General features: G+C 39.7%; 6 protein-coding genes across 6 annotated transcripts; 5 read left to right on the top strand and 1 right to left on the bottom strand.

Moving 5' to 3' along the window:
- Positions 1-149: 149 nt before the first annotated feature.
- Positions 150-4,389, bottom strand: ephx5 (epoxide hydrolase 5). Its single transcript, XM_030070701.1, has 10 exons — positions 4,217-4,389; positions 4,042-4,096; positions 3,712-3,922; positions 3,430-3,610; positions 3,084-3,293; positions 2,877-3,006; positions 1,713-1,924; positions 1,371-1,479; positions 1,100-1,225; positions 150-974 (listed from the first exon to the last, which is right to left on the bottom strand). Exons 2-10 carry the CDS (start codon positions 4,062-4,064, stop codon positions 773-775), a joined length of 1,404 nt encoding a protein of 467 aa, XP_029926561.1. The 5' UTR covers positions 4,065-4,096; positions 4,217-4,389; the 3' UTR covers positions 150-772.
- Positions 4,390-4,893: 504 nt separating this feature from the next.
- On the top strand, positions 4,894-6,106 carry LOC115372742 (cystatin-like). The gene is made up of 3 exons (XM_030070841.1): positions 4,894-5,143; positions 5,367-5,450; positions 5,814-6,106. The coding sequence occupies exons 1-3, from the start codon at positions 4,937-4,939 to the stop codon at positions 5,880-5,882; spliced, it is 360 nt and encodes a 119-aa protein (XP_029926701.1). The 5' UTR covers positions 4,894-4,936; the 3' UTR covers positions 5,883-6,106.
- A 1,644-nt stretch (positions 6,107-7,750) lies between these two features.
- On the top strand, positions 7,751-10,930 carry LOC115372833 (cystatin-like). Its single transcript, XM_030070978.1, has 3 exons — positions 7,751-8,055; positions 9,162-9,272; positions 10,314-10,930. Exons 1-3 carry the CDS (start codon positions 7,849-7,851, stop codon positions 10,389-10,391), a joined length of 396 nt encoding a protein of 131 aa, XP_029926838.1. The 5' UTR covers positions 7,751-7,848; the 3' UTR covers positions 10,392-10,930.
- Positions 10,931-13,031: 2,101 nt separating this feature from the next.
- LOC115372956 (glycine N-acyltransferase-like protein 3) lies at positions 13,032-16,423 on the top strand. Its single transcript, XM_030071125.1, has 5 exons — positions 13,032-13,245; positions 13,348-13,455; positions 15,455-15,593; positions 15,753-15,882; positions 16,019-16,423. The coding sequence occupies exons 1-5, from the start codon at positions 13,171-13,173 to the stop codon at positions 16,416-16,418; spliced, it is 852 nt and encodes a 283-aa protein (XP_029926985.1). The 5' UTR covers positions 13,032-13,170; the 3' UTR covers positions 16,419-16,423.
- A 1,645-nt stretch (positions 16,424-18,068) lies between these two features.
- Positions 18,069-21,362, top strand: LOC115372297 (glycine N-acyltransferase-like protein 3). Its single transcript, XM_030070055.1, has 5 exons — positions 18,069-18,344; positions 18,448-18,555; positions 19,449-19,569; positions 19,734-19,866; positions 20,027-21,362. Exons 1-5 carry the CDS (start codon positions 18,270-18,272, stop codon positions 20,424-20,426), a joined length of 837 nt encoding a protein of 278 aa, XP_029925915.1. The 5' UTR covers positions 18,069-18,269; the 3' UTR covers positions 20,427-21,362.
- A 2,104-nt stretch (positions 21,363-23,466) lies between these two features.
- Positions 23,467-25,657, top strand: LOC115372299 (glycine N-acyltransferase-like protein 3). Its single transcript, XM_030070057.1, has 5 exons — positions 23,467-23,541; positions 23,645-23,752; positions 24,687-24,807; positions 24,972-25,104; positions 25,249-25,657. Exons 1-5 carry the CDS (start codon positions 23,467-23,469, stop codon positions 25,646-25,648), a joined length of 837 nt encoding a protein of 278 aa, XP_029925917.1. The 3' UTR covers positions 25,649-25,657.
- The last annotated feature ends 435 nt before the right edge of the window (positions 25,658-26,092 follow it).

Below are 26,092 nucleotides of genomic sequence, written 5' to 3'. Positions count from 1 at the left end.
TTTGCTCCACAATTGATAACAGGGCAAGGATGCTGACAATCATGATCCTGCTTACATTTATGAAGTGTTTTCCATATGTTTCTTAGAATATCTGTTCATTAATGACTGCTGTTATCAAGGACTTTAAAAAACACACACAACCTTGGTGCAAATCATGTTTAATTTAGCATTTTAGTTTCTTTTAGTGCATTAATGTTGCTTAGTGTTTTTAGTGCAACTCTTTTGAGACTGGAGTATCAGTAGTGTCAATACATTCCTTTACATGAATGAAAACAAATGACAGCTGCATTATTTTTCCACTATCAGTTAATTTGTCAATTGTGCTCTTGATTAACTGAGTAGATGTTTGGTCCATAAAACATCAGAAAAGCCCACAAGCCAAAGATATTTAGTTTCCTGTCATAGATGACTAAAGAAGCCAGAAATAGTCACATTTGAGAAGCTGGAAATGGAGAATTTGGAAATTTGTAGAAATGACTCAAAATGATTAACCAGTTATCAAAATAGTTGATAATAGTGATTATTATTTGGAAACTAAATGATTATTGGATTAATCACTGCAGCTCTAAAACCAAGTGAAGCGACCAAGTGAAGCGATGTCTAATTTAATTCACAATGCTGTGATTTTAGAGGCAAAACAAGCAGTAGGTAGAGTGGTAATGACAGGAGTAACAAGGATTTGCATCTGTTTTCCATTTTGTAATGAATTAAAATTTGACACCAGTATGAAGCAAAATATGATAATTACACTGGTTTGAGTGCATTAACAGGCTTAGCACTTCTCCACTTTCTTAACAAACTGAACAATGTCACTGGCTAGCAGCTTGGGCTCCTCAAAGGCAGCAAAGTGGCCACCTCGAGGCATGAAAGTGTAGGAGCGGATGTTTCGATACCGAATTGCTGCCCATGAACGAGGGCAGTGCATCAGCTCACCAGGGAAAGCTGCCAGACCAGAGGGGACAAATATCCCTACCCTAAAACACAAAAAGCAAACAGTTCATTAAGTGTCATTATTACACAACAATAACGAGAAAAAGCAGGATACCAAGATGGACAAAATAAAAGCCCTAGAAAACGAGATGAGCAGCAGGCTACACACCTTGAATCCACTCTGTTGTCAATGTTTGTCTTGAGGTTCTCTTTGTAGAAGCGCATGGAGGACACTATGGAGCCCGTGGTCCAGTAGATCATGACATTTGTCAGCAGGTCATCCAGGCTGAATTTTCTGCCCAAAATGTGACATTTTACAATTCATTAGGATCTCCCGGACTTGAGAGCTGCTTTTTCACTCTGGCTTCTGTAATGTGTCTCATGGCTTAATATGTTAGGTATTCCCAACTACTATCTGTGAAATGAAAGCTCTCATGTACCTTTCCAAGCCACCATCCACTAGATCTTTGTTCTTGAGGTCAGTCCAGGTGGAAAACTTCTCCAGGATGTAGGCAGCCAAACCAACAGGAGAGTCATTCACTCCACAGCCTGCACACAGGATGAAAACTGGCTGTCCAAGGTTGAAATGATGATATACAGAGACTAGCTCACACTAATTAATGAGTTTTGCAGCCTGTGTCACATTTCATTTGCTGGAACTGGGAACCAAAATCTTTGCTGCCACAAAGGCTTTGAGAGTTCATTCAAGTTCTTCTTTGACTTATCAAAACTGTCAGTGACTGAATCTGTGGGCCTATTTTCATAGCTGTGTCTGTTCCCACCTGCAGTGTCTGGTTTAGTGGCCTGAATGTGCATGTAGCCCGATTCCCTCAGAATCTCATAGACATTCCTCTCAAAGAACGGGAACAACCGGCGGACATCTTCTCGGGTGAGGCCCACCAGGAAGGGCAGGTAGGGACCAATCAAGAGCGACAACAGTACCTTTAATCCCCTACTTGACATCATCATGTTAACGTGGAGACCTTTCACACTCCTGAAAAAGATCAGGAGATAAGCTGTAAAATAAGTTTGTAATAAAGCATCATCAATCCCACGCAAAACTGATGGTTTTATGGCATCTAATCTTAATCTGTGGTGAAATTTCGCTCTGAGAAATCCCTCAGTATTAAGTGCTAAATGTTGACTGTTACTTAAAAAGTAATAAACACATAATATGCCAGTACTGTCCCTGAACACAAGTTAGAGGCACTCATGCTTAAATGAGTAGTTACATTTTGAGACTATGCTTTTACTGCAGTACATTTCAGATGGAAATATTGTAAAATCTGACAGCTGCAGTTATAGTTACTTTGCAGAATAAGCTGTTACATGCAACTCATTAAATATGATGCATTGTTGTTAGTGCTTGTGATATGTGACACTGCCTGCCTTGGCCGGGACACTCCAGTGAAGGAGATTTCTAATGGCATAGATGTATTTCATTGTTAAATAAAAACTGAATCAAATAAAATAATCTACCTGACAGTAGCTAGAGTAGGTAGAGTTACAAAATTACAAGACTTCTTACAGGTTAATGCATTAACAATTTAAGACTGAACACAATTATTACTTTTGATATTTAACTACAGTTTACTGTTAATATCTCTATACCTGTACCTGAGTAACAATTTGAATGCAGGACTTTTCATAGAGTAAATCTGATTTATGCCTTCTTCTAATACTGCTTTATAATGCATTGATAAATACAACTTAATACAATGTACTTGTGCTGGTTAATCCACAAGCTGCAGTATGCCGGTCATGGTCATCATCGTTTTGCTATGTCACAGGGTTTAGGTAAATTGTGCAATTTTGCACTGTGCATGCAGTGTTTCTGAAAATTAGGGGATTTCACAATGGTCTCTTTCAAAACACGGGTGGTGGAAATTCCAACGCAATGACAAGCTGATACATGTTTGTGTAAACACTTTGTCTGGTCCTCATACTGTGGCTTCATCTGTGCCATGTTGGTAGTGATGAGGGAGCCCCAGTCCCCTCCTTGCAGGTAGAACTGTGAGAATCCCAAACGCTCCATCAGAGTCAGGAAAACCCGGGCAGCAGCCAGACTGTCAAACCCTAAAGAAGTGCAAGAACATCCATAAACATCGGCTGCTCAAACTCAAATGTACGCTTTCATTTAGTTGGCTATGCACCTTGTTTGTGCGGGGCCTCTGAGAAGCCATAGCCAGGGATGGACGGGCATATGACCTCAAATGCAAGGCCATCTTGGGTCTCTGTGAGCAGTGGTAGGATCCTGTAGAACTCGTAGAATGAGCCGGGCCAGCCGTGGACAAGCATGAGAGGCAAAACCCTCTGACCCTCGCGATGTGGCGGTCGCACATGGATGAAGTGCACATCCAGTCCTGCAATAACAGAACGACATCCACACCAAAAATACATTCAACATTAGTGGACATACTCTGCACTCAATATTTAAATGATCAGAGTGTTATAAGGGATAGAAAAATATGGCGATTCAGTATGGAGCAATGGGTTTACCTTCTATTTTCGTCTTGAAATGTGGATACTTATTGAGCACTGCCACTTGCTTTTTCCAGTCAAACTGATTCCTCCAGTAGTGCACCACTTTCTTCAGATAAGTGGAATTGAAGCCATACTGGAAGCAGCTGTCCTCTAAGGGATCAGTGTAGCGGGTTTTGTCAATGCGTTCATGAAGGTCCTGAGGAATAGGAGTATTATCTATTACTTTACAGAAAAAAAAATGCATGTTTTATTACAGTTATAAGATGAGGAACGTTTGGTTGGGCTGCTCTAAATTACCTCAATCTCTTGATCTGAGGTCTGCACCTGAAAGGGATAAATTTTATCATCCTCTGACAGTGGTTTGTCTCCAGCTCCCCACCATCCTTCACCAAGAGGAATACTTTTGATTTGTCTTCTTTTATGCACCAGGTATGCCAGTAATCCCCCTGCTGCCACGGCTGACCCTATGATAAGGTGCTGCGTGGTATTCAAGCTGAAGAAATCCTGTCTGCACAGAGTGGGTAAAACAAAACCTGAATCTAAGTTATACACACATACACACACACACAACGCTGATCATACTGAATTCAGAAGGCAGAATTTGTGGTTTCAAAAGGGGCCACTTACTTCAAAACCTGAAGCCTCTGCATTATGGCGCTCCAAATGTCTGCTGCACTGTTTTCTGGTCGGGGACAAAGGTGAAAAAGGTTCAGTTTCCACTTCGCTTTTAGAAACTGTGTGTAGTTTGATTGGCTGGACTTTGCCAGTCGGTACCATTAAAGCTTTGTTTATGTAATATTACCTTTGTAACCACTTACACCTGCTGTTCCCGTTTCTACTGGCAGACACGCTCGCCAAAATTAGCTTAGTGTCCGATATTTGCCGACATAAAAATGAACCCGCACAAAAGATCTGTAAAACTAAAGTTAAACCTCCCTAAATGTTGTAGGGCTGCATTTCCTCGTTAAAGTTTAGTTATCGTGGAACTACCGTAAACGACAAAATGAAGTTGGTTTCACATTTATACATTCATGTACGCTCAAAAATTTAATTGGAGTGAAGGGGAAGTGGATGAGAGGATACTTCCTGGCTAACAATTAATAGTAATAATAATGATAATAATAATAATAATAATAATAATAATAATAATTTATATAGACAGATGAAACCAGAAGTACAGTAAAATTGAGAACCTACATAAAGTTTAAAACCAGGTTTTGTTCTATTTGTGGTAACCTAGAAAAAGGTTGAGTGCTTTTTTTTTTTTCAATATGCAAGTAAAAGTGTATTGCAATTACTGAATAATCGTTTAAGCAGATGGACATGTGATTGTGTTGTGAATATATCAAATGTGTGATCTCGATTTGTCTTGTAGACACTGGATGAATTTCCTCAGATCCCACCCCCCTGCGTACAGACCCGCCCTGAATGTGTTTATATAGTAACTGGGCTTTGAGATGTTGTATTGACACAAACTCTTCAATCTCTTCTTCAACCCAGCATTGTGACCACAGGTTGGAATATGACTTGGAAGATCATCATTCCCTTACTTATGGCTTTTTTTGAAGGCGTGGTACCTACTTCGCCCGTGCCAGGAGGTCTGGTAGATATTCCTGACATAGAACATAACAATAATGCAAGGGAAGCCCTGAATTTCGCGGTGAGCGAGCACAATGCAAAAGGCAACAGCATCACTCGGGAGATTACTTTGCTCAGGGCCCAGAGCCAGGTTTGTATCTCTACCATTTTGACTCTGGTTGGTTGGTGCAGGCTTTACTATATTAAGTGAGGCCAGCACTTTTAGTTTAACCTCCTCAAAACGTAACTGTATTTCCCCCAAAGGAACCAGAGTGTTTTAAGGCCTCAATAGTGAGTTTAAAAAAAAAAAAATAATAATCTCCTGTGGTGTCATTGTAATCTAAGTCACATGTCACATCCGTTGCTCCCTACAGGTGGTCTCTGGAGTGAAATATGTCTTTGACGTGCGACTGGAGGATGTACAATGCAACAACAGCAGTTCGGAAAAAGGGTGCACGGTAAATTTCCCATTCTTTTTTACCGCTTGGAATTTGATTGTCAGCCACAACTTTTTAGTATGAGGTAAATTCATCATCAACTTATCAGACCGTGAAACAACTAAATGTGTTCCTGTTGGTGACATCACTCTTGATAAGGAAAATGTTGAAATCTGGAATCAGGATCACTGAAAGGGGCACATTTTAAGACCTGTGCCAAGCAGACAGATGGAAATCACTCTATGCTAATTGTTTGCTTTGTTATTATCAATACCCCTATAGAGAAGACTACATTGTTGAAGTATTAAAGCCAGAGAACTCAAAAACCAAGTTGCTATCATGTGTTACAAATTTATGTTCATTCTGTCCCCTCATGCCTACCAGTGCAAATTTGAAGTGTGGAGCAAGCCACGGGAGAACTGGAAGCAGGTGACGGTTGACACATGCCAATAGAAAGATCCCACAGGGGAAACCTTCATTGACTGCTTTGTTGGAAGATCATAACCACTGCATATTTTTCCACGGATGAACCACAACACGTTCACTAATGATTTAATGCTCTGCTTATCCAACTTCAGCATACTAACTTGAATAACCTATGAAACTGGTAACATGCAGACAGTAGAATGATGTCTTGTAATACAATGCAGCAATGCAACTGGAAATAAAACTCATGCAGCATCTCCATGCTGTGTTGTGTTTTCTTTTGCTTCACCATAAGACTGAATGAAACTCTTTAAGAGATAGAGATTTTGAATTGAATCAAGTAAGGGTCATTCATAGTTTGAGCTCGGAAAAAAAAAAAAAAAAGGTTTTGTTCACACATATAATTTGCATGTGTAAAGAAGTTTTTGTAGCTGTAGAAATACTATATATATTTTGTGCATGCATGAAAGTTTTGAGCACCCAGATATAGTTTGCATGTATAAAAATTTTTCTCACAGCTGTAGAAATATTTTGCCTTTTTTTACATTGGGACGGGCTCTAATCTCATTAGCCATTTATCATGTGATTGACACGTCTGGAACCAGTGTAAGCAACCTGGACCAAACTAGTATTGTGAAGTTATATTTTGAGGGTGGGTGATGCGTAAAACTTACAGCAGTTACTTTTGCTGTGGTGATTATATGAATTTGAGTTTAGAGTCTGCTATAAGAAACCACGGTATGTTTGTCTGCTGCCATCTGATCACATCTGATCTTGTGGGCTGAGCAGATTCCTTCATCTCTTACAAACAGAGACACCTCCCTTCAGAAACCAATAGGTGACGTCACAGAGACAGCGGTCATGTTTTTTATAGTCTATACTCTGTCCTCAGCACTATTTAGTTGCCACCACCAGTAGGGTCCGGTAGGTTAGTTCTGCCTCGTCCTTAGTAATGTTAATTTGTCACCACGAGGGGGATCCAGTAAGTTTTGAAAAAGTCAGTGACATTTAATTTTCGAGGCCTTCCTCTTCAGCGCAGGTCTTTTAATTACTTGTTGTTTACATTTAATTGTACAGTGTATTTAGTAATTTATTCACTTATCAATTGACCTTCCTTTTAAAGGAATACTCCAATGTTTGGGGTAAAATACCCCTTTTCTTAATTACGCAGACACAGACATCGATGTTTGATACTATTTTCACCTCTGTATGGCCGGTGGTTCAGTTCCTATGAGTAGCTTTTCACATTAGCTTAGCATAAAGACTTAAAGTCTATGGGAGTCATTAGCCTAGCTTTGTCAAAGTGAGAAAATAAACCCCACAGCAACTCTGAAGTTGTCCTAACAAATGAAGAAAATGAAGACTTTAACAAATCTGCAAATCTGATTTTTTTTTTCTTTACAATGTAGAGCTCTAGCTGTTAATTTAGTCCATGTTTGACCGCCCAAAATATTTGATCTAGATTTTGTCTCTTGTGGTTTATACAGACTGAAAACATTGAAAAATCAACCTTTTTCAGGTTTCACAAATCTGAAACTGGTCTTTAAGTTAAATGTAGGACTAAATGTTATTGCAGTCATGGTTTGATCCATCTGCCTACATCACTATTTTAAAAAAAAAAAAAATGACTGCCCTATCGTGAAGGTACGAATGTGAAACTGACTTCAGCTCCTCACCCACAGCACGGTAGGTCCAGTCCAGCAGATAAAAACATGTTCAGAAAACATCACAAAGCTAGCAAAGAGGACAGAGGTCAGAGTATTGATTCACAATATGTGCTTTTCTGATTTAGGGAGCATTGCCTTGTCAGCGAAACATTTTGAGGGTCTGTTTGTTTAGTGTGGGTTTGTCTTGCAGTGATTGGGTTAAATCTCTCCGCTCCCGCCCCCGGCGCACAGCCCAGCCGTGACGTCCGTGTTTATATAAGACGTCCCCAGGCCTTCAGCTGTTTTGATACAAGCTCCCTCAATTTTATCGTCGTAACTGCAGAAATATGCGCTGGAGGGTGGTTATTCCCGTCTTTGCGGCGGTGCTGGCCGTCGGGGTGGCCGCCAGGGTGATGACCGGAGCTCCGGTGGACGCGGACGTGAATGACAGCGGGGCCCTGAACGCCCTCAAGTTCGCCGTGGTGGAGCACAACAAGGCCACCAACGACCTGTACCTCAGCCAGGTGGCCCGGATCATCAGAGTCCAGAAGCAGGTCGGTGTCTTTTTTAATCATTGCGACTCGGTATGAGCAGGGTTTGGTACACTCACTAAAGTCCACGGTCCTGGTCCGCCTGATAGAGAGACAGTCCGGTTCATGAAACTGCAGCTACCATGTCGCGGTGCCATTGTTAGCCACAGTGCAAATTGTCAGCCATTGTTATTAAGTGAAGAGAGCAATTTTAGAATAAACACACATTTCTTCTCATAGGGACATGGAGTGTGTCTTCAGCACTGTCATGATGTGGTGACAGTGTATATTCCTGTAATATCTAGTTATAATAACGTTATGATGGTGGCCTGCGCCGTTATATTTTGATGGGAGCGGATTAGCTAGTGTGCAGGATGTGCGCACTTTGGTAAACTCTATGCATATTCCCATAATGTCCCATATTAACTGTTAAGAGTGGCAGTGATGTAACTGAAATGAATTTTTCTCTTAAAACTTCCTACAAGCACAACAATTTACTTTTGCTGAGTATATTTAAAAATGCTATTATGCAGTTACCACAGGGCTAGTTGGACATCATTGTCATCTCTTGCCTCATGATCCTTGTTTACTTTACACACAGGCCTATTTCATAACCAGGCAGGCTTTTATTGCCCATATTGGTGTTGTATTGTGTTCCTATAACATTTTTGTCAAAGTGTACTGTTTGTGTGTGTGTGGCAATAGTGATCTAAAAAAATTATGGCCCTAAAATGTAGTTCTTAACTGTATTTCTTATTCCCCCGTGTTATCACTTGAATACTCCTGTAGAATTTTGATCATTGTAATTTACTTGAATAAGGGCTGGCACTTTTGGAGCATGTGATATTTGTGTTTTCCTGATGGGGCGGAGTTTTGATTAGATGTGAAGCAACTTGTGGGCCTGGGGAGTGACTCACCCAGTCGCTCTCAGTCAGCCCATCTGACCCCTGGTGTCAGCAGGGGGGCATGGCAGCGCTGAGGGAGACGTGAATCAGGATTAATCACTTCACTTCATATCTGCAACAGTGCTGGAATGTATAGGATGCCTCCCATCTGTGAGGAGGTGCTCTTGCTTTATAAGGGTCAACGCCCCAATGCGTGCCATGTGTCTCACCTGTTTCTCTCTGCAGGTGGTGGCCGGCATGAAGTACATTATCACTGCGGAGCTGGGGAAGACGCCCTGCAGGAAGGGTGGTGCAGATCAAGAGTGCACAGTCCATGAAGACCAGAGCAAGGCTCGGGTAATGACTTCATTAAAGTGCTTAAACACAGATTCATTCAAAAGTAAATTTCCCATTCTTTTTTTGCCACTTGGAATTTGATGATTAACCACAACATTTTGGTGTAAGGTAGACCAGCTACCATTTTCACCTTTGTATGTCCGGTGGTTTCGTTCCTATAGGTAGCATTTTGTGTTAGCATAGCATAAAGACTTGAAGCCTATGGGAGTCATTAGCCTAGCTTCATCAAAGTGAGAAAGTAAACATTATAGCAAGTCTGCAGCTTTCTTATTTGCACAGGATGTCATGTGGATTTGAAAGCTACATCTTGGATTTAGAAATAAACTAGTATTAAAGCTGCTGAACACATTCATCCTTCCGTCTATCGCAGTGATCCACACACAGCTGAAGGTAGAGGAAGAACTGGTACAAATGAACTTCTCCTAAAACAAACAAAAACAAAAACAAAGAAATTCCAAGACTTGTATAATGGGAGTCATTATTGGCTATAATTTGTCATTTTTCCAGCAACATAATTTAGTATTAGTTTGCAAATATAGCTGTACCTCAAAGAAAAATATTTTAGTGTGTATTAATCATGTATAGTACACGCTTAATACTTAGACATCATTAAATCATTTTTATAGGCCTACATTCTTTTGAAACACCCACCATTTTTCACCATCACTGTTGAAAATAGGAGAACAGGAATCAACATTTCTTTAAGTGTTTTACATAACATAACAGTCATGTACACAGTCTTGAACTCTTGTTTTTATATCTATAAAATCGACTATAATAAACGATTAATTTCGCTGCTGTTGGGTTTCATTCAGAGCTCTTTAAGTTAGGATTTTTTGAAATATTTATGGAAAAAATGAATGGGATAATTATTTGAATCGGGACCAGAGAAAGGGCACATTTTAGTTCTGCACTGTGTTACTGTAGTACTTCATTAGTGGTACACCTAAAGAGTTGACTATCAATACAAAGCCTGAGCATTTAAAAACTTCAAGTTGCTAATATATGTTTTCCACGTTTTTGTCCATTCTTTTCCCTCAGCCTTACCAGTGCACATTCACAGTGTGGAGCAAACCTTGGCAGAGTTTTATTCAGCTGGAGGACGAGAAATGCTCATAGAAAAATGCGACGGGGGAAATCTTAAATATCTGCTTTGTTTGCAGAATATAACCATCACTTGTGTTCAGATGATCCATAACATTTTCACTAATGATTTCATGCTCTAGTTATGTTACCTCACCATATGCTAAGTTGAATAACAAAACAGCTAACTTTGCAGACAGTAGAACCACCTATGCAATGTAAAAGAAAGACTGTGATCTAAATATCATTGAATATCACCATTCTGTGTTTTTCATTTTCTCTCTAGATCAGGCCCAGCCTATGGAAACTTTAAAACTATGATGCACTGTTGACATAAATTACGCTGCAGTTTGGACCAAATTGACAAATATTGGCTTTGTAAACTCAAACGGATAATTTTCGGATGAGTTTTATTGTCTATGTGTGAATTTTTCATTTGGGTATAAGTAACACTATAACTACGCCTGTCCCTTAACCTCCCATCATGTGTTACAGTTACACAGGCATTGCACATCTTCAGCTGTCTTTATCTCACTCGCTTATGCATTAAATAATTTTTTTGGCAGTGCAGAAAAGTTGTGGTTCTTTGTGTATTTTTGGCAGTCTCATTTGCCATCTTTTGGGGGGGATGTGCAGCTGCATTTTTATTATGTCATGACAGATTCCCTCTTCAACATGTTTCTTATTTTCATACTTTTTATCAGTCAGTGAGTTTATGAAACCATTATTGCCCCTAGGTTAATTCATTATGCACATGAGCACATGAAAGATACAGAAACTTTGAGACATTAAAAACGCCTACAGCAAGTACTGCCAGGTCTTATCCCCACAGATCAAACAGGTTTTATGCTAGCGAGACATTCTTTCTAAAATACAAGGAGATTACTGAATGTTCTTTACTCAGCAAGCAGTGACTCTCCCGAAGTGGTGGTATCATTAGACGCTGAAAAAGCCTTCGACAGGGTAGAGTGGAGGTATCTTCTTTTTGTTTTAAGAAAATTTGGTTTTAGTTCAGACTTTATTTCATGGATAAGATTACTGTATTCATCCCGTCGCATCGGCGTGTACAAACAATGTGAGGTCAGCCCCCTTCCACCTCCATCGTGGAACGAGACAAGGCTGCCCCTATCGCCTCTTCTGTTCTCCATTGCTATTGAGCCTTTAGCCATCTGGCTCCGCAACGAAGACAATTTTAAGGGCATCACTCGTTTAGGGGAGACCCACAAATTGTCCTTAAATGCTGATGACCTTCTTTTATATGTGTCTGAACCATTATCCTCCATCCCTGCAATTCAAATGATTCCGGAGCGATTTGGTAAACTCACAGGGTGTAAGCTGAATTTCCAAAAGAGTGAGTTTCTTCCCATTAATCCAGCTGCTGAAGACATTCCAAACTCACTTTTCCTATTTAAACAAACATGTACAGGATTTTGTTATTTGGGCATTTTTGTTACCAAGTCATTTCATAATATTTTCTCTGAGAACGTTGTCCCCCTTTTTGATAAATGTAAGAATGATTTAAACAGGTGGTCTTCCTTGCCTCTCTCTCTTGCGGGTCGAGTTAGACTGATCAAGATGGTTATCTTAACAAAGTTCCTGTATATTCTTCAACACATTCCCCATGTTTATAAGAAAAAGCTTCTTCTCCAAACTAGACAAAAAAATATCTTCATTTCTCTGGAGTAGCAAATCAGCCTGCATTAGGCGAGGTCTCCAGCTACCAAAGGACATGAGCGATCTATGTTTGCCCAGCTTTATCCATTACTACTGGGTGTGTAATTTCCAGAAATTGCTCTACTGGGTCAAAGACAGGGTTGCCGGAGCATGCCCAGTCTGGTCTTGTATGGAGCTACTATCATCTTCTTTCTCACTACACTCTCTGCTGTGCTCCCAGTTGCCTCTGGCTGCTAGTAATTTTAGTGAAAATCCTGTTGTCTCCCAGCCCATTAAAATATGGATTCAATTTCATAAACATTTTGACCAACATATGTCTTCAATATTAGCACCCACTCAGGGCCGGGTCTAGCCAGGCATGTATGAGGGGGTAGCCACAAATGTTGAGGGGGCATTGTGCTCCAGCACCTTTTACCATGTCTAACTGAATATATTTTGGGGGATTTAGTTTGAGGGGGCACAACATTTATTTGAGGGGGCCAGGCCCCCTCTTGCCCGTGCGTAGACCCGGCCCTGCAACCACTCAACAATCATTTGAGCCAGCTCGTCTCGACCTCACCTTTCACACTTGGTTTGACAGGGATATTACTTGTATCAGTGATCTGTACAATAATTAGTGTTTTTTTTACCACCTAACAGTCATCTTTTTCGCTTTGTTCAGATTAGGCATTTTGTGCGAAAGCAGTTTCTCCATTTCCCCAACCGTCCTCCTGAGTCCAAAACTGATATCCTTCTGGGTGTTGATCCTGATCAAAGACATGTCATCTCAGTTATTTAGCTATAATTTAATTTGTTCTCTAAATCTTGATGTGTCTGCAAAATTATGAGATCTTGGACTGATTAGTGACGTTTTGCAGGTATGTTCACTGATCAGGCTTTAATTTTGAAAATCGTAGATTCACCTGGTAGTGAGGCGGGTTCTTAACAAAATCCACCGTCTTGTTACTTTGTAACCGATGATATATTAAAAAAAAAAAAAAAAAAAAAAAAAAAAAAAAAAGATTGACAGTCATGTTCGACTGCAGTGACCAACAAGCTGATACTTCACCGATTAAGCAAACTTGGTTGCGTTCAGCGGGACCTAAGGAGGAATATCGTAACACAGGAGACGCTTTGCATCAGCAAATTTAACAAACCAAACATGAAGGTCCTGAATGCAGAAGAGCTGCGGGTTGCTGAGGGAGTTTTGTTCAAGCAATTACCGAAAAGTTTAAGGGTAACTTAAACGCGCAATTCCGCATTCCCCATTATGTGAGATGCAAAATTACAGCAGGTCCGTTTGTCTTCTCCGTTTAACTCTATATGGGTGTGTTTGTAGGTGTATGGACTCTTACACAGCATGAACATGCATAAAGGAAATACAGTGGACGTTGTTGTTGATACGTGGCCTGATTTTAAGGTCATCATTTGCCGACCAGATCTCAAGGTGAGTTAGACTGTGTCGTTTTGGCTTTATTGAGCTGGGCCTTGTTATGCTTGTTGCTTTATAACAACCCATCCCTCCTGCTGCTTGTTTGGTTGTCACTGCTTTGTCTGCTACTGTGTTCTCTTTATATAACTGGCATTTCATAATCTCTAATGTATCATTTTATAAATGTTTTAATGTGGTTCAGGTGCTGCAACGTCCTTTACTCCATATAACTCCATATACTGTTGGATAGTTTAAACTAGGGCCCGACCAATATGGATTTTTGGGGGCTGATGCCGATTCCGATATTAAGGAATAAAAATTCGGATAACCGATATATCGGCCGAATAAATTTTTACATATTTCAATTTAAAAAAAGACGAAATACCTGCTTTCGATGGCTTAAATATTGTTCCAAACACTTTGCAAATATCAATTTCTGATAAGAAATACCTTTATTATCAGAAATTGTGTTCAACAAGCAGCATATGAACAATTTTAACAAAATATAAATCAAAAATATGATGTGCAAAAAGCCAGTATCATCGTGTCATCATGTTTAGCTTTAAGGTGCTGCCATAGGTTGGTTGTGTTTCTTGCTTTTTGCTTGCTTGATCCCTGGCTTACAGAAGCTCCACAAATATTACAGACTGCTTCACCAGTGACATCCTTGGTGAAGTAGTCCCACACTATACTACATCCACCTTCTTTTGCCATCTGTAAAGAAAACAGTAAGACATAGGCTAATATGCATTAGTTAAAAAATAACATTACATCTAGTTATGTGGGCCATTTTGAAACTCAGACATTAAACATTTGTCTTACTTGTGTTCACATGAATATGGCGTGTACACTCCTAACCAAACCTATTCCTTTTAAAATGCTGTTGACTGTAAGAAAGCTGGTAATTCTTCTTTATGGTTATTATTGAGGGTGTTGGTGTGAGGAGCATCATATTGAGATGTCTGATATTTTGTCAACCCCACTTACATGCATCAGAGGGTCAAAATACTCTGAACACCTCTCAATATACTGCTCTCCACACCAACAGCAACACCCACTATCACGTCAGTAAACATAAAGAAGTCTCTCTGACAGTGTCAACATTTACAAAGTAATACATCTGTTAAAGTAGAATTCATGGTAGGGCTGTTATTGGTGTGCATTACATTGCACAGTGTCTAATGAAGTAGTCAGTGAGTGTATTTAATAAATTATTATCTGCAGGTAATAGATAAGTGGATAAACAGCGTCATAAAAGTCTCTGGTAAAACATGATTTGAAATGTGCCTCTCTGATGTTCTCTAAACGTGCGTTCACATTTTCTTTCCTCCATGAAGTTATAACGCTTTTCCTCCTCAACACCTTAAGTTAAAAAACACAGTCCGTGCCCTGCCATAAATAAATGCAGCCCATCACGGTTTTTGCACGGCGACGACGCGTTATCCTAATTTGTTCCGGTCTTATCTAGTCTGGTAGCGTGAAGCTGCCTGAGTGAGCGTAAGATTACTTTGAGGTAGGCTACTGTACGTTTATTGTGCCGTTACTGACTCGGTTAAAGTGTTTGGCAAGGTAACATTTAGGCTAGGTTATCCTAACTTCAGCTTGCAAACATATCAGTCAAGCGTGACAGACACAACGAGGCACGTCATGGGAAACTTACTGAGTTAATGTTTATTTCACAAACTAGTTATAAACTTATTTAGGCAAATGTGGGGTGACTGTGGAACGTGACATGAAAGGAGTTGGAGCGTCCTCTACTGGAGACGTAACACAAGGACATTATCTCTATGAAAAACACCATATTCCCTGCATTTTATTAGTGAAAAATAAGTGTTAGCATCGGCGTCAATCGGCCAACTTTTGGCCGATTAGCGATTATTCTCTAATGGCTATAATCGGTCGATTAAATCAGCCGGGCGATAAATCGGTCGGGCCCTAGTTTAAACTCTAAACAGTGCATTGTATTTCATGAGCTGATATATGTTTTGCATTTAACGTCTTATTCTAACTCCAGTCCAAATATACCTGGAATGTGCAAATACCTAAAGATGCCAACAAAACAGTGTCATACTACAGCACAGATGAACAGATACTGAGAAGAATGTTGACAGAGGAGAACTCACTTGACTGGAGCACTTATTTTATGGTGGAAGGTGAGTTCAGGACAGAGCTGTGCAGCTGTAAGTACATCTGGAAGAACTGTCTTCACAGAGACATGCAAACACAACAGCAGCACAAGTCAGTTTTGGCTGAGAACTGTTTGCAAAGAGAAATATGAGACTGTCAATACATGCAAATCTTTTGACCCACAGGATTTGATCTCACCCATGCCACCTTGTTAAAAGACATGTCCTCTGCCCGAGGTGTCAATGCCCGGCTCATCTGCGTGGCACGTGTTATGTACCTGCCAGACTGCACTTTGCCCCCAGTAGAAATTGAAAGGTACGCTCTCTTACTGTATCTCTAAAGCTGTGTAGGTTAATGTCTAAAAACGTCTAGTCAGATTAAAGTATCGTAATCTGTGTGGATCGATTGCGTTAGGGGTGATTGTAATTTTACCCTCTTTTCAAATCTTCAGTGAACTCCGATCAAGGATTTCATCTCTTAACGATTCCCATGTTGAGTTAGTGAACAGCACATGGAAGTATGGAGGGGACGAGGTGGGCCATTGGAACATAAAAAACTACATCAGCAACTTCCCATCCTGCTGCATCACTGACGACCAGGGTCAGCCAGTGTCCTGGATTCTGGTGTATAACGACTGTGCCATGGGCATCTTATACACTCTGCCTGAGCACAGACGGAAGGGTTATGCCAAAATCGTGGTCAGCACCCTGGCCAGGAAGCTGCATGCTGAGGGCTACCCAGTGTACTGTTTCATAGATGAAGACAATGAGGTGTCATACAGGCTCTTCAAAAAGATGGGCTTTACTCAGGATCCCTCATACAGGGCAGCCTGGCTTGAGTTCAACTTTTGAAGTCCTCTTCATCCAGATGGGCACAAATTCACCCAAAAGTATCTTTCAAATAATGAAAAAAAAAAAAAATCTTGTTACAAATTACAAATACGTACTTGTCAAATGTATCAAAATAAAAAAATGTGAGAAAACGTATTTAACTAAAACACAAGTAATTTCTAATTTCAAAATACAAAAATACATTCTAGATACATTATAAGTAGGAAGCATAGATAATCATTAAATTGATTAGACCTATCAGTTGCAACTTAAAACCAACAGAATTAAAAACAAAACAAAACAAAACAAAACAAAAAAAACACTAACAACTCATAATAGACACTATAACAGAGGCATGTATGTGTTACTAAATAATTATGCTGGAGTGGGGTCAATTGACTTTGAATTGTGGACACTGGCCTCTAACTTCAAACCTGCTGATCTAATGTAAATGTTAACGCTGTTGCTGTGTCTGTAGTTTGTAAAATGTTTTGTTTATTGGGCATTAATCATGTTCTTTCAATCATACATAAGCAGTGGAAGTATTGGGAAAAATGCTTAATGTTGGAAAGCTTTTCTTTTGAACAAAACTATGGTTACAATGTTGAACCATAAGAAAAAAGTGCTGGAATTAGGTGTTTTGGTTGCGTGTGTGTGTGTGCGTGTACACTGGACTGCATTTTATTGAGAGGTGTTTCCAATATTCTGTCCTCCCTTATGTATATAAATAGGGACGACCAAAAATCAGAAACACCTCTGAATATAATGTAGCCCAGCACAAGACCTCTGAAAACTACAACCTCAGTAAACATAGGATTAAATGTACACATTCTCCAAAATGTCAACAAACACTGGACAATATAAACTTTCTTAAAAGGCAGAATTAATGGCAGATCTGTTGCATTGAGCTGCATTAGACTGCACAGGTGTACCTAATAAAGTGGCCACTGAGTGTATATAACCCTGTCCCTCACCTTCCCATCATGTGTTATAGTTACACAGGCGTTGCACATCTTAAGCTGTCTGTATCTCTATCACTTGTGTATTAAATAATTTTTTGGCGGTTCAGAAAAGCTGTGGCTCTTTGTGTATTTTTGACAGGCTCATTTACCATCTTGGGGGTTGTGGGTGGGTAAGGGGCTGCAACTGCATCATCAGTATATTATGACAAATTCCTTCTTGAGTATGTTCCTGATTTTGCTACTTTGTATCAGTCAGTAAATGAATGAAACCTTTATTGCCCCAGGTTCATCTATTGTGCACAGAAGCACATTAAGGACACTAATATTGAGGCATTAAAAAGTATTAGGCAGTGATAATGACTTAATGTTCCTCAGGATGAAAGAGGTGCTTGCTCTTTTGTTTTTCTTTGTTATAGGCATTCAAGAGAAATCTGCTGCCAGACAGAGGTGGGATGAACTCTGGAGAAGTTGGGCGCAGGGGTTGTCCAGTATTTTGAAAGCCAGATTGATGGCGTGTTGCTCTGTCAGCTGACAGATGGTAAAACACCTGGGACATACAGTGGGTCTATGCGAGTAGACAGGGCTCTCCTCCAGATGTGGGCTGCTTTTTTTTTTTTTGAATATATTTAAAATTAGATCCTCATTTCGCATATATGTTCACTGACGAGGCTTTTATTTTGAAAATCGCAGATCCGCTTGTCAGTGAGGCCGGGTCATAACAAAGTCCACCGTCTTATTACTTTGTAACCGATTACATATAAAAAAAAAAGACTAACAGTCATGTCCGACTGCAGTGAACGACAAGCTGATATTTCACCCATTAACCAACCTTGTTAGCGTTTAGCGGGACCTAAGGAGGAATATCGTAACACAGGAGACGCTTTGCATCAGCAAATTTAACAAACCAAACATGAAGGTCCTGAATGCAGAAGAGCTGCGGGTTGCTGAGGGACTTTTGTTCAAGCATTTACCGAAAAGTTTAAAGGTAACTTAAACGCGCAATTCCATATTCCCCGTTATGTCAGCAGCAAAATCACAGCAGAGCCCGTTTGTCTTCTCCGTTTCACTCCATATGTGTGTGTTTGTAGGTGTATGGATTCTTACACGGCATAAACAAGAATAAAGTAAATACAGTGGATGTTGTTGTTGATACGTGGCCTGATTTTAAGGTCATCATTTGTCGACCAGATCTCAAGGTGAGTCATTCTGTGTTGTATAGGCTTTATTGGGCTTCGATTGGATATGCCTTCCTCTGTTTTTTTTTTGTTTTTTTTTGTCTGTCACTTGGCTGGCATTTCTTGTGCTGCACAAAGCAACTTAACCCAGTCAAGTGCCCACACTCGCTTGCGCCTAAATCTGTCCATCCCTCCTGCTGCTTGTCTAGTTGTCTTTGCTTTGTCTGCTAGTGTGAGCTCTTTATATAATTTGCATTTGATAATCTTCCTGTCATCTTGTGTGATTCTACTTTATTTAATTAATTCAACCTGACATTTTATAATGTTGGCAATGTGATTTTAATAATTTGCCCTGCTTGTTGGCACCAGTTGCACACCTGACTGGCCAGGACTGGCTCCCTCTCTATGTGGTCCTTCTGAGGATTTGTTCCTTTTTCCTTATTACCTGTGGGTGTGGGGGATTTTTTTTTTTCCTCACCTGTGGTGGGAGTGTCGTCGCGTTTTCTTTGCTGTTAATTTGTGGGCCTGTAAAGCCCTTTGAGGCTGTAAACAATGATTTGGGCACTAAATAACCTCAAACTAGAACCAGGAGAAAAGTCTGGTAAAAGCAAAAGGACTGCATTCAACATCTATTTAAACAAAAGTATAAAACAGTGAAATGTGCCTGAGTATCAAATGTAACTATACATTATTTTGAATGTTCTCATTAGTGGTAGGAAGTAATTTATAACAGCAACTGAAGAATATAGTTTACAAAAAAAAAATTATAGAGGCCACAGGGTCTTCATGAAACAAGTCACATGTCCTAACAGAGAGAATATGGACCCACTCTGGAATGCGCAAATACCTAAAGACGCCAACAAAACCTAAGAAAGTATACTTTGCTTTTTTTTCCTCATCCCTGATCATGTCAGAACCCTCATGCACGACGGCTCAGGAAAAAAGTGTCATACTACAGCACAGATGAACAGATACTGAGAAGAATGTTGACAGAGGAGAACTCACTTGACTGGAGCACTTATTTTATGGTGGGAGGTGAGTTCAGGACAGAGCTGTGCAGCTGTAGGTGCATCTGGAAGAACTGTCCTCACAGACACATGCAAACACAGCAGCAGCACAGATCAGTTTTGGCTGAGAACTGTTTGCAAAGAGAAATATGAGACTGATTTGTCAATACATGCAAATCTTATGACCCACAGGATTTGATCTCACCCATGCCACCTTGTTAAAAGACGTGTCCTCTGCCCGGGGTGTCAATGCCCAGCTCTGCTGCGTGGTGCATGCTATGTACCTGCCAGACTGCAGGACTTTGCCCCCAGTAGAAATTGAAAGGTACGCTTTCTTATTGTGTCTCTAAAACCATGTAGGTTAATGTCTAAATGTTTCAGTTAAATCCAAGTTAGACAAAGTCTAGTCAGATTAAAGTTTCGTAATCTGTGTGGATCGATTGCATGGTGGTGACTGTAATTTTACCCTCTTTTCAAATCTTCAGTGAACTCCAATCAAGGATTTCATCTCTTAATGATTCCCATGTTGAGTTAGTGAACAGCACATGGAAGTTTGGAGGGGACGAGGTGGGCTATTGGACCATAAAGAATCTCATCAGCAACTTCCCATCCTGCTGCATCACTGACGACCAGGGTCAGCCAGTGTCCTGGATTCTTGTGTATAACTACTGTGCCATGGGCATCTTATACACTCTGCCTGAGCACAGACGGAAGGGTTATGCTAAAATCGTGATCAGCACCCTGGCCAGGAAGCTGCATGCTGAGGGCTACCCAGTGTACTGCTTCATAGAGGAAGACAATGAGGTGTCATACAGGCTCTTCAAAAAGATGGGCTTTACTGATGATCCCTCATACAGGGCAGCCTGGTTTGAGTTCAACTTTTGAGGTGCTCTTCATCCAGAGATGGGCATAAATTCACGAAAACATAACTTTCAAAAAAAAAAAAAAAAAAAAAAAACAACTACAAAAGTATCTTGTCTCAAATTACAAATACCTGCTTGTCAAATGTATCAAAATAAAAAAATACTATGAGATAATTTATTTAACTAAAATACAAGTAATTTCTAATTTCAAAATACAAAAATACATTCCAGATACATGGATAGAGATATCATTAAATTGATTAGGCCTATCAGTTGCAGATTTTGTTTTAATATAATCTTTGTGAACACTGCACTTTTGGTTGCGGTGAAAACCTGCAGACTTTCGGCTCACTATGGCACATGGTTTCCTACCCCTGTCTTCGAGGGAGTTTTGCACTAAACACAAAAGCAGCTTGATTCCTCAAGCTGCTGGTCACAAAAAACACCAATGAATTACGGTGGTTCACAATGAGGAAGTCACTGGAGCTGACAGGACATGTCATGTGATTCACTTGCATTTAGACAAAGACTATGATTAGACTAATTGTTGAACGTTTTTTTCTAGTTCTAATTTTTTTCTGTTAAGCAAAATATAAATGACAAAACACTCAAAATTAATTAAATATGTATTGTAAATACATTTAATTGAAATACTGACCATCTCTGTCTTCATCCAAGTTAGTGTGTCAAAACTTGTGGACGCTGACCACTAACTTCAAACCTGCTGATCTAATGTAAATGTTAACGCTGTTGCTGTGTCTGTAGTTTGTAAAATGTTTTACTGGGCATTATTCATGTTCTTTCAATCATACATAAGCAGTGGAAGTATTGGGAAAAATGCTTAATGCTGGAAAGATTTTCTTTTGAACAAAACTATGGTTACAATGTTGAACCATGGCAAAAAAGTGCTGGAATTAGGTGTTTTGGTTGTGTGTGTGTGTGTGTGTGTGTGTGTGTGTGTGTGTGTGTGTGTGTGTGCGTGTGTGTATTTGAATTTCAGTCACAGAATATATCAGACTTAATGGTACATACAGATGCAAAAAGAACAAACCACAAATCCTTCATACAGGGATGCTATCCTTGCAGAGGATGTGCAGCTTGTGAATATGTAGTTTGGTGCAAAGGTTTCCAAAGTCCACAAACTGATAAATTAACCAGTGCTTTAATTAATCTTAATATTGGTTATTTGTAAATTAAAACAGAGAATTTCCTGTTGAGTTTTATCTACTATGATTTTTTTTTCTTTTACACAAAGACTAAGCGTATATCCCTCACCCTCCTATCATGTGTTATAGTTACACAAGCATTGCACATACATGGCATAATTGCATGAATCAGGCTGCAGTTTTGGACCGAATTTACAAATGTTGGCTTTGTAAACCGAAATGGATCATTTTCTGGTGAGTTATATTGACTATATGTGCATTTTTCATTTGGGTATACACTCAGTGGCCACATTATTAGGTCCACCTGTACAGTCCATTACAATCCAATCCAACTGTTCTGCCATAAAGTTTCCTTTTCTGCTGCCTATAATGCTCAGATTTTCTTTTTGTCACAGTAATAGAGGTGCTCATTCAATTCTGTGTTTGGCATTGAGCTGATAGTTACTGGTGCTGTTGCACTGGACTGCATTTTATTGAGAGGTGTTTCCAATATTCTGTCCTCCCTCATGTATATAAATAGGGAGGACCAAAAATCAGAAACACCTCTGAATATAATGTAGCCCAGTACAAGACCTCTGAAAACTACAACCTCAGTAAACATAGAATTAAATGTACACATTCTCCACAACATCAACAAACACTGGACAACATAAACTTTCTTAAAAGGCAGAATTAATGGCAGATCTGTTGCATTGAACTGCATTAGACTGCACAGGTGGACCTAATAAAGTGGCCACTGAGTGTATATAACCCTGTCCCTCACCTTCCCATCATGTGTTATAGTTACACAGGCATTGCACATCTTAAGCTGTCTGTATCTCCATCACTTGTGTATTAAATAATTTTTTGGCAGTTCAGAAAAGCTGTGGTTCTTTGTATATTTTTGACAGCCTCATTTGCCATCTTGCGGGAGTGTGGATGGATGGAGGGCTGCAAATGCATCATCAGTATATTATGACAAATTCCTTCTTGGGTATGTTCCTGATTTTGGCACTTTGTATCAGTCAGTAAATGAATGAAACCTTTATTGCCCAAGGTTCATTTATTGTGCACAGGAGCATATAAAGGACACAGAAATATTAAGGCATTAAAAAGTATTAGGCAGTGATAATGACTTAATGCTCCTCAGGATGAAAGAGGTGCTTGCTGAATTAAACAATAACTGAACCGTAAGTGAACTAAACAAGAAAATGAAAAGATTGTAACTGTGGTGAAATGTATATGTATGGTGGCGGGTATGCGTTAATGGTATTGGTTGGTGTTCCCTTTGTAATGTTGTTTGTGTAATCCTCGTTGCTGTACAGAAAGTGAAAACAATTATCCTGAAAAAGGACAATAAAATCTATCTATCTATCTTGCTCTTTTTTCCCCTTTATTATAGGCATTCGAGAGAAATCTGCTGCCAGACAGAAGTGGGATGAATGTGGGCACACGGATTGTCCAGTATTTTGAAAGCCAGATTGATGGTGTATTGCTCTGTCAGCTGACAGATGGTAAAACACCTGGGACATACAGTGGGTCTATGCGAGTAGACAGGGCTCTCCTCCAGATGTGGGCTGCTTTTTTTAAATTATGAGATCTTGGACTGATTAGTGACGTCTTGACACTTTCCATATATGTTCACGAACCAGGCTTTAATTTTGAAAATCGTAGATCCGCCTGGCAGTGAGGCTGGGTCCACTGCCTTATTACTTTGTAACCAATGATATATTTAAAAAAAAAAAAAAAAAAAAAAAAAAAAAAAGAAAGGAAAAAAAAGATTGACAGTCGTGTCCGACTGCAGTGAACGACAAGCTAATTCACCCATTTACCAACCTTGTTAGCGTTTAGCGGGACCTAAGGAGGAATATCGTAACACAGGAGACGCTTTGCATCAGCAAATTTAACAAACCAAACATGAAGGTCCTGGATGCAGAAGAGCTGCGGGTTGCTGAGGGACTTTTGTTCAAGCATTTACCGAAAAGTTTAAAGGTAACTTAAACGCGCAATTCCGCATTCCCCATTATGTGAGATGCAAAATCACAGCAGAGTCCGTTTGTCTTCTCCGTTTAACTCTATATGTGTGTGTTTGTAGGTGTATGGATTCTTAACCGGCATGAACAGGAATAAAGTAAATACAGTGGATGTTGTTGTTGATAAGTGGCCTGATTTTAAGGTCATCATTTGCCGACCAGATCTCAAAGTGAGTTACACGGTGTCGTTTAGGCTTTGTTTGGCTTCGATTGGATATGCCTTCCTCTGTCTTTTATTTATTTGATTTGATTTTTTGTCTGCCACTTGACTGGCGTTTCTTCTGCTGCACAGCAACTTAATCCAGTCAAGTACCCCAAGAGAAAGCAGCAGCACACTCGTCCCTGTGCTTCCTGACTGCGTTTCCTAGGATTGCGACGGATCTTTTTACTTTTTTACATTTTGGGTGGTAATTTTGGCTTATTAGTTTAGAGTAATGTTGGGTTAGAGTTACAGTAAAAGTTAAGTTTGGGTTAAGCAGCATGTGATGACGGATAGCATTAACGAAAGCCTTGAGAAAACGAATGTACGTCAAATTCAAATTCCGTCGCTATCCTAGAAAACGCATACGCGCTTCCGCATAAATCTGTCCATCCCTCCTGCTGCTTGTCTAGTTGTCTTTGCTTTGTCTGCTAGTGTGAGGTCTTTATATAATTTACATTCCATAATCTTCCTCTGATCTTGTGTAATTCTAATCATTTAGAATGCTGTCATTAGTGGTAGGAAGTAATTTATAACAGCAACTGAAGAATATGGTTTACAAAAAAAATTATAAGAGGCCACAGGGTCTTCATGAAACAAGTCACGTGTCCTAAAAGAGAGAATATGGGCCCATTCCCAGACTTTACTTAGAAATCTTTCCTTAAATTCTGTCATTTAAATTGTCCAGGTGCTGTAAGGTCTTTTATTCCATATATCTCCATATATTGTTGGATAGTTTAAACTCTTAACTGTGCATTATGTATCATGAGCTGATGTATTTTTTGCCTTTAACACCTTATTCTAACTGCAGCCCAAATATCTCTGGAATATGCAAATAACTTAAGACACCAACAAAACCTAAGAAAGTATACTTTACTTTATTTCCTCATTCCTGATCATGTCAGAACCCTCTTGCACAACAACTCAAGAAAAAAGTGTCATACTACAGCACAGATGAACAGATACTGAGAAGAATGTTGACAGAGGAGAACTCACTTGACTGGAGCACTTATTTTATGGTGGGAGGTGAGTTCAGGACAGAGCTGTGCAGCTGTAGGTGCATCTGGAAGAACTGTCCTCATAGACACATGCAAACACAACAGCAGCACAAATCAGTTTTGGTTGAGAACTTTTTGCAAAGAGAAATAAGAGACTGATTTGTCAATACATGCAAATCTTATGACCCACAGGATTTGATCTCACCCATGCCACCTTGTTAAAAGACGTGTCCTCTGCCCGAGGCGTCAATGCCCAGCTCCTCTGCGTGCTGCGTACTATGTACCTGCCAGACTGCAGCACTTTGCCCCCAATAGAAATTGAAAGGTACGCTTTCTTATTGTATCTCTAAAACCATGTAGGTTAATGTCTAAATGTTTCAGTTAAATCCAAGTTAGACAAAGTCTAGTCAGATTACAGATCGATTGCATGAGGGGTGATTGTAATTTTACCCTCTTTTCAAATCTTCAGTGAACTCCAATCAAGGATTTCATCTCTTAACGATTCCCATGTTGAGTTAGTGAACAACTCATGGAAGTTTGGAGGGGACGAGGCAGAGTATTGGAACATTAAAAACCTCATCAGCAACTTCCCATCCTGCTGCATCACTGACGACCAGGGTCAGCCAGTGTCCTGGATTCTGGTGTATAATTACTGTGCCATGGGCATCTTATACACTCTGCCTGAGCACAGAGGGAAGGGTTATGCCAAAATCGTGATCAGCACCCTGGCCAGGAAGCTGCATGCTGAGGGCTACCCAGTGTACTGCTTCATAGAGGAAGACAATGAGGTGTCGTACAGGCTCTTCAAAAAGATGGGCTTTACTGATGATCCCTCATACAGGGCAGCCTGGTTTGAGTTCAACTTTTGAGGTCCTCTTCATCCAGAGATGGGCACAAATGAACCAAAAAGTATCTTTCAAATAAAAAAAACAAAACAAAACAAAAAACTACAAAAAGTATCTTGTTACAAATTACAAATATCTGCTTGTCAAATGTGTCAAAATAATAATAATAAAAAAATACTATGACAAAATGTATTTAACTAAAATATAAGTAATTTCTAATTTCAAAATACAAAAATACATTTTAGATACATGGATGGAGATACCATTAAATGGCCTATCAGTTGCAGATTTTGTTTTAATATAATCTTTGTGAACACTGCACTTTTGGTTGCGGTGAAAACCTGCAGACTTTCGGCTCACTATGGCACATGATTTCCTACCCCTGTCTTCGAGGGAGTTTTGCACTAAACACAAAAGCAGCTTGATTCCTCAAGCTGCTGGTCACAAAAAACACCAATGAATTACGGT

The sequence above is a fragment of the Myripristis murdjan genome, chromosome 15 (genome assembly GCF_902150065.1).
Source record: "Myripristis murdjan chromosome 15, fMyrMur1.1, whole genome shotgun sequence".
NCBI lineage: Eukaryota > Metazoa > Chordata > Actinopteri > Holocentriformes > Holocentridae > Myripristis > Myripristis murdjan.
Note: the sequence above shows the minus strand (reverse complement) of the source record. Positions and strands in the feature narration are given on the sequence as shown.